Below are 8,726 nucleotides of genomic sequence, written 5' to 3'. Positions count from 1 at the left end.
GAATGTAACACTTGTCAAAAACTTCATAATGAATTGTGAAGGAAAAAAGAGCCATAATTTAATCAAACCAAATACAAATTGACGGCAACATTAGTTTTACGTCTTAATGCAATACGTATACAACGCATATCAGCACAAGGATATCATTATCTGTGCTGAAGTATTATACACATCTAGTGCATTAAGTCATTAGCCACGCAGTGAAGTATCGAAACAGTTTTAAGAACACTCGGTATTAGCTTTGACTTACAGGTTTTTAACTGGCCCTGTGAACCTTTCCAACCCTGAGTGAATGGTTATTGCATGGACTATAGCTGAATCTATACAGCCTAAATAAGAAATACTTCTGGCCTTGTGCAACTTAAAGAGAACTTTTAACTCTTCAAATGTCACCCAATCAAAAAATGCCATCGATATTTATATCCCATTAGGAATGCATGAGACATGAGCTTTTTTAACGTTGTTTTCTCTTACATAATAGTAAAAGTACCCTGTCTATTTTTTTAAACAAGCGATAAATCTGGTGTAAATATAATTCCACATTAGATCACATGCCCTTATAAGCCTGATGCTTTTGTGTTGGAGTGCATTCAAAACAGGGAGTAACAGCACCATAAAAAGCCATCCATGCATACACACGCATACACACACACTTTCACAAAATCTAGAGAGAGATAAATGCACGTGTAATCTCACTGGAATGCAATGCTTCAGAGCTCCGGCTGAATCATTATACCAAACACACTAACGCACAGGTTAAAATCCTCTTCCACTGCACATGCGCACATGCGTGAAATGGAGGGGAGTGTAGAAATGTAAGACGATTTATCTGATCTTTGGTTTGTGTGCCTTTTGTAGTCATTTGGCCATTTACAGTGAAAACGTTCAGTGTGCCATTGTTCATTATGGCGTCTTCTTTTTGGTCTTGACAAGGCCTTTCTCCACCAGGCAGCGGTAGAACTCTTGGATATATGTGTACACGCATTTCCAGTCGGGCTCTCGCATTTGCATCAAGTCGTCCACGTCCAGCAGCGGAGGGCAGTCGGCAAGAATCCTGAACACAAACAAACATACTCATGATAAATGTCATTTTCTCAAGGACGTTGAGCCACGCTGTCTCCCCTTCTCTGAAATAATTCTGCCCCGCTCACACAGTATGTGTGAATCAGGCTTTTTCGTTTCCTGTATTGAGAATTCCTATTTAAACAGGAAGTTGGGTTGGGACATCCCTTTCTTTCACTTTGGGTGTGTCTCGATCAGATACCTTGTTCTTGGTCCACTGATCAGTGAGTCGGCCGTTTAAAGGGCTGTCTTGTACCCAATATCCAACCGGTGCACTAACATATTAGTTCCCCCCCAAAAAAACACAATGCGATGCAAAAACCTTGGAGCAACGCTGCTCCTTATGTCCCCTTACCAGGAAAAGTTTTACCTTATTTTATATATAAACACCTATATAGTTTACCTTCAAAATGAAAATTCTGTCATTATTTACACGCCCTCTTGTTATTTCAAACCTGTATGGTTTTCTGTTTTCTGCCGGACAAAAAAAAAGATATTTTGAAGAATGTCGATAACAGAAATCTTCTGGTCCCCATGACAATGATTTTGTGTCCATACAATAGAAGTCAATGGGGACCAACGGTTTTTGGTTAACAACATTTTTCAAAAAAAATCTTCTTTTGTGTTTTGCAGAAGGAAAATTAATTATTCCTTTAAAATTTGGCTCCATTTTTGCACAAATATGTAATGGAATAATTAAAAAGGATGAAAATCACAGGAAAAGAAATAAGTCATCCCAATGTGTAGTGAGCCAGGGTAATTTTATATATTTACTGTAAATGCTAAAGAGTTATTTGCAATCTTTTAAATAATATGTTAGTTTTTTATATGAATCTGTTGTTGTATTATTTATAGATCTAATGTAGATGTAACTAAACCAGCCTGAATATTGTTACATTGTGTCTTAGCTAGAATCTTTTGTCCAACAAATTTTTTTACAAGGTTAAATTTGACATTTTATTTTTTGGATTTCTTCATGTGTGAAGGTAATAAAGTTCTTACTCTGCAGTCTTGAAAGCCTTCTCAAAGTTCGCCCTGCGGTCATACGGGTCAAGGGTGCAGTATTCGAAGCTCTCGGGGAAGAATCTGTGTACCAGCGCACAGAATGCCAAACCGTCTGACCAGCTAGAGGAGAAATTGTGAATTTTCACACCCTACACACAGAAACAAGTGTGAAAAAAGGAGTCAATCATTAAAACATGTAAGGAACACAGGTTATATATATAAAAATAAAAAAAGGAAATATTATACATAACTAATATGTTATATAATATATATATATATATATATATATATATATATACCTACACATACACAGTATGTATATGGCAATATATATGTATATGACTATAGAATTGCAGTTTATTCTATGTATTTATTTTTACATGGCTTAAAGTCAGATGATGTCAAACTGACATTTCCCACAAAATCTGACCCGACAACAACTAAAAATCATTATTTATAAGCTTATAGTTGTGAATCAAGGTGGGAAGTGTATAGATTTTTCATGTACCTGCTCATTTACAGACGTTTTATTTTGAATTAATTTTTATAAGGAAAAATGTAAGATTACCACAAATTGACTAGCGAAGTAGAGAAGCCGAAAGAAAAAAAATGTTTTCGTCCAGGCCCACCTCATATGGTTCAGTCTTGGCCCGGCACCAGTCCAGCAGCATCTGTTTGACGTCTTTGGTGTTGGAGCCCCCGACCGCCGAGCCAGACTGCACTTTAACCCTGGCCATGTGTGACTGAGCCGGGCTTTAGGAAGAAAAATATAATCGATCAATGGGAGGAAATGGGAATGAGTCCAGCTTGCATCTTTTACGTCTATAACTCACCTGCCCACAGTTTTAGGGGTGAAAGAAGTGGATTGGGGGGATGAAAATGTTCTGGCTTGAGCTGGCCCTAAAGTGAATTAACATTGAATAAAGATACATTTTCAAAGAGATGGAGACAGAAGGGTTAAAGCATGTAGCGTTGGGTTCTTTGAGAGTGACGGTTACTCACTGTGTGACGGTTACTCACTGTGTGCATTGTATTGCGGGCCGCTCCGACCGTTAGCATTGGCTTTCTGCTCCTTATTTTGTCCAGCAGCTGTTTTGTCTCCGCTTTGCTGTCGCAAGTTCTCCATTCTGGCTGCTCGCTCCCTGTCCCGTCGTTCTGAGATGCGGGAAACAGAGGTTTAACACCCAAAAAGTTATCAACATCATCTAAACAGTTGGACAGTTAAAGTGGTCATATGGCGCGAAGACGTGTTTTTCAGTGTCTTTGGTGTGCTATAAGTTGCCCATACATGTATTAGTGTCAGAACAAAAGATTCATTCTATTTAAAAGCCAAATGTCACCCAGACCTGCCTGAAACGCCTCGTGTAACCACCCCCCCACAAATCTAAGTCAGTTTGTGGTATGATTTGACTAAGATTGCCCAAATATATACGCAAGTAAGGTGGGTGTACCTGTCAGTACAATTGCTTTTGCAGTATTCGACCAATAACTACGCACTGGTAAACTGGCCAATCATATCACACCTCGCTTTTCAGAGCGATGAGCTTTGTAAAAAATCTATGCGTTTCAGAAAGGCGGAGCAAAGAGGAGATACATGCACGGTATGTGGAAAATACAGCGTTATTGAACCTTAAATCGTGTATACACATTGCATTACATCTAAAACAAACACTAATAATTGTTATAGCATTGTCATATGACTCCTTTAACTGTTTGTTTTGATAACTTTGTTGTTTCTTCCCGAAGTTTTGTATACTGAAAGGCCCGCAAACAGGTAAATATCATGAAACCTGTCAAGAATATGTTGCTGTACAGTTTCAAGTTTAACTTCAGTTTTGAAAGTGTTCAAAATATACATAATATACAGAAACATTACACACCATTAATGAGAATTTATTAGAGCCATTCTGAGAGAAATTAGAGATAAACTTAAAAGGAAAATATCTGGATATATCATGGTAATCGGATTTTAAAGGAAAACATTAAATTGTACTAAAAATAAAATCACAATTATATGAATTAATTAAAAATTATATTATTGTTAAAAAAAAGATAAAGCACAACATCCTACAACATGCTATTTTGTCATAATAATTATTTATTCAAGATAAAAGTTTTGTATGTTGCTGGAGCACACCTATCTATGACATTTAGTTGACATTCGGGATATGACCCGGTCCTCACCTCTCTTCCTCTTAAGTAGTTCTCTCATGGCGGCGCGGATCATTTTCCTCTCCTCGAAATCCACAGCCTTATCTAGCTATTGCATGCAGTAAACAAGAGCACACATACACACACGCTTAAGCGTTCTACTTAATATGGTCAGAACAAACGAAGCACACTGTTAGCACAAGACATGTCTTACCATGTTATTGAGGATTTCTTCGTCCTCTATAGCTGCCAGTTGTTCGGCTGTTACCGGTCCCGTGCCGGTAGGTTGCTCTTTGGCACCCGACTCCAATGTTACACACTCACCCTCCATCTTCAGTGACAGCTGGGATAGAAAGAGGAACAGGAGGTGTTGACAGGAGCTAGGTTAAAAGATATGTGGACATCTCTATGAGTGCGTGGGAGTGAGGGAGTATGTTTATGGAAAGAAAAATGAAGAAGACAGGGTCGTACGCAAGCAAACCGTGTGAGAGCTACTTGTACAGACACTCCCAAAGATATTTTAAGACACCCCCAAGACGCCAAAGAGGTACTTTGTGGCTACAATAGCATAGCACGACTGACCAGAAGAAAATGCACTTTTAGTCCTAGTTAGGTCTCGACTTTGTCTAAGAAGTTTCTTCTTAAATCCAACGGGAGATTTAGAAAATAGACCGTTGAAAGGTTAGTCATATAGAGCTATAATTAATTTTTTCTTTTAGATGAAATTTCATTATTTTTCTAAGCGCATTATAATGATTTTCAAACCAGACTGAGTGTGCAAGTAAATGGAAACACATGTTTATTATTATAAAATTTCAACATGTGTTTTTTGACACATTTTGTGTTAAATGAATAAACGGGACAACACAAAGTTGTGTTTAACCTTAACTAGACACAAAGAGGAGTTCAGTTAAGGACAGATTTTTGTTTTTAACACCACCGTTTTCAGAGTCAAAGTAGAATAAGAGTTTTCACAATCGATTATTATTTATTTTTAATGTGAATACTGTCCATGCTGGTTAGTCTCGATACAAACCAGGATTTACGCCTGTGTCTCGTACCTTTAAGTCCTGTGAACCAGCTCAGATCCGGCAACAATCAGATAAATTTGTAAAATAGTTTAAGTACTTGAGGGAAACAAATTGAGATCATTTCCTGTGCTGCGTTGGAAAGGATACAGAGGCCCCAAAAAGTATTTGGTCACAAAAGCCAGACTTTAAAATGTATAATTATCATTGCATTTAATATTAGGCAGTTATTCTCAAGACAGTACAAGCAAAACAGATGTGAAATATACGTTAGGTTTTTAGATTTTATTTTTAATATAACCAAATATTTACTTTAAAATGAAGAAAATAGAGTATTTGAAAACTTTGAAAAGGGACAGCTCATACAAAAGTAAAAATTCTGTCATCATTTACTCACCCTTGTTCGAAATCTGTATTAATTTCTTTGTTCTGATGAACACAGAGAAAGATATTTGGAAGATTGCTCGTAACTAAACAGTTCTGGCCACCATTGACTAGTAGGAAAATGACAATGGTAGTCAAATGTGCCCCAGAACTGTTTGCTTTCCTACATTCTTCAAAATATCATCTTTTGTTTTGAACAGAACAAAAAATTATAAAGCAATTGTCCTACTATGGTAGTCAATGGGGTCCAAGAAATGATTAGTTACAAGCATTCTTTTAAATAACACAGAAGAACAAATAAATACAAATTAGGATCAACTCAAGTTTAAATGATGACATAATTTTTGGGCGAACTGTTCCTATAAGCAAGAATACACGATGTATAATTATCATTGCATTGAATATAAAAATATCAATCGTTTTTTAAAGAAAGATCTAAAAAGCGAAACAGATCTGAAACATATATCTTAAATCGATAGATTATGATGACGATGTAGCCCAAAATGAAAACGTGTCCACTGTGTGACACTTTCTGGTCCTTTAACAAAAGTGGAACATGTCCATGTATAATATGATGGACTACACATGTAAAACTTGAGAAGAACTGACTATAAAAACAATAAAAGAGATGAAATGTAAAAGTCTAGTGAGTTCTCAAGGTCTAGCATCATTTGTCTCTAGACGCCACTTGTTTTGATATATCTAATGTAGTTAAATTCAAACAGTTTTAAGTGTATTTGCTACAATGTGTGTAGTAATAATCCCGAGAAATGTCAATTCTGAATCCCATGATACAGTATTACCCAAGTTTATATAACCGGTGAATTGTTTTGCAAAGATCCAATACCTATCACAAAATCACACAATATTTGCTCAAATTAAGCTGGATTGAAATATAGAAACTCTGCAAGCTTACAGAAACCTTTCAAAATAAGGAAAAAGAAAAAAAAAGAAAATGATGCTTACCTACCACGCTGGCTGTCTGGTATGAACTGGTCTTGTGGTCTGTGGACTACTGTGTGCAGGTCTTCACTCCCATTTAGACTTTCTGAGAGTTTTTCTAAGCCACCGTCAGACCCCTCCCACCCTGACCCTCATTTGAAAGGACCAGGAAAAAGTTGAAATGAATGTGGAAAAATAAACGGAACGGGACATTAAGTGTTAGTGAAGTATCTGGCGGAGTTCTCGCAGATCTTTACCTACTGTACGCTTTGGCATCCCCGCGTGAAGCTGACGCTGCGTCACCGCTTTGTCGTGTCCCTTTCTAAAGGTCCTGATGTGTTTGCTATCTGGAAATCTGGATGTTGAAAACCTGGACTATTGAAATAAATGATGAAATACTTTGTGTTGACAATGATTATATAAACAGGTGGTTTGGCTCTTCGCAGAGCTAAACATTGAATGAAGTCACTGCCATATTAAGGCATAACGAGGATGACGTTGCCTAGCAGCGTCTCCGTGTTTGCACGGGTCACATCTTTCTCGCCTCCGCCACGCACACACACTCGTCTTTTTATTCGTCTTCAAACGCCAGAAATGTCACTCGTACGTGGACGTTTTAACGGCTTGCATCATTCCAGTGTGATTTTTAAGGATGTGGGGTTCAAGCGCTTGCAATGAAAAAGAAGCTAGAGGCTCTCCCTAGTGGCGGCTGATGGTTATCGCAGCCGTTTGCTGGCAGACGTGAGCTGGTATGACACATGGAAAAAATGAGGTTTGGGGAAACCTTGAAATAGATTCCATGTCCTATGAGTCTTTGACCAGGGTGACATAGTTATTATACAATAGTGGATCTGTTGTAGGATGGAGATATAAAAAGCAATTACATTTTTATGTTCCACGCGTTTGCGTTCAAGAATGAGAAGTTTGCAAAACTACAAAACTTTTCTACAGAAGATGTGTAATGCGCTTTCTCGTGTATAACTCATCACTGAGATACTAGGAGTGTGTTGTGGGTGCTTTGCAGGTTGCTTTGCAGTATTATAATGTCTTGGATTGTTAAGGTCTTGCTAGATGATTCTTACAGGCTTGAGTGAACGATCATTACATATTGGTATCAATAGCCTACATATCTGCACCTCAACCTTAAATGTCAGTTCCTTTTGTTTTTAAAGGGATAGTTCACCCAAAAATGAAAATTCTGTCATCATTTACTCACCTTCCAGTTGTTCCAAATCTGTACAAATATCTTTGTTCTGATGAACACAAAGGAAGATATTTGGAAGAATGCTTTTAACCAAACAGTTCTTGGACACCATTGACTACCATAGTAGGAAAACATACTTTTACTGTTCTGTTGAAAACAAGAGAGATATTTTGAGGAATGTAGGAAAGCAAATAGTTCTGGGGCACTTTTGACTACAATTTTTCCTGACAAATATCTTTCTCTGTTTTCAACCAAACATTTGGAACAAATATAGCGAGAAATTCTGAATTCAGAATTGTAATTTTTGGACAAACTATACCTTTAAAGGGTACCGTACCAGTGAGAGCTATTGTACCTTTGTGCGTACTAAAGTAAAATTCCTAGACACTTTAGTGTTTTTAAACCTTAATATGGTTAATAATAAGGTATACCACGTTATTTAATAAAGTTTATCAATTCACTATAGGTAATACTACATAACAGAATACTGTAGTACAAAAGTGGAGTAATAACTAATATAGTTTTACAACTATTTGTTTACTATACTCTCATAAGTTTTATTAATTTACAAAAATTTATTAGTTTACTATAGTAAATATTCTAAGTATTTTATATGGGTTTCCTCACCCAGGATTTGAAGTACATTTCAAGTATGTACAAGTGCTGAAATAATATCAGATTTTCACTGCACTGTTATCATGTCCCAAAATATTCACAACGACAATATTTTGGCAATATCTATCGAGGTGTTTCATATGAGGGATGAATAATCATTCATATTCAGTAAGTAAGGAAGCTCTTAAAGTGATAGTTTACCCAAGAATGACATTTTTTAACTTTTCCCTCCCGTCATTTCAAACCTGTGACTTAATTTCTTCTGCAGAACAAAACAGCGACAGTAACAATTAACTTCTATTGTATGGACTCAAAACCAATGCAGAAGAAAGTCA

The 8,726-nt window shown here is 36.8% G+C and overlaps 1 protein-coding gene across 1 annotated transcript; it reads right to left on the bottom strand.

Moving 5' to 3' along the window:
* Positions 1-33: 33 nt before the first annotated feature.
* smtna (smoothelin a) lies at positions 34-6,634 on the bottom strand. Its single transcript, XM_056736998.1, has 8 exons — positions 6,597-6,634; positions 4,433-4,598; positions 4,252-4,327; positions 3,088-3,222; positions 2,901-2,967; positions 2,697-2,820; positions 2,065-2,216; positions 34-1,054 (listed from the first exon to the last, which is right to left on the bottom strand). The coding sequence occupies exons 2-8, from the start codon at positions 4,547-4,549 to the stop codon at positions 904-906; spliced, it is 822 nt and encodes a 273-aa protein (XP_056592976.1). The 5' UTR covers positions 4,550-4,598; positions 6,597-6,634; the 3' UTR covers positions 34-903.
* Between the last annotated feature and the right edge of the window lie 2,092 nt (positions 6,635-8,726).

Source organism: Triplophysa dalaica, chromosome 22 (genome assembly GCF_015846415.1).
Source record: "Triplophysa dalaica isolate WHDGS20190420 chromosome 22, ASM1584641v1, whole genome shotgun sequence".
In the NCBI taxonomy this organism is placed as follows: Eukaryota; Metazoa; Chordata; class Actinopteri; order Cypriniformes; family Nemacheilidae; genus Triplophysa; species Triplophysa dalaica.
Note: the sequence above shows the minus strand (reverse complement) of the source record. Positions and strands in the feature narration are given on the sequence as shown.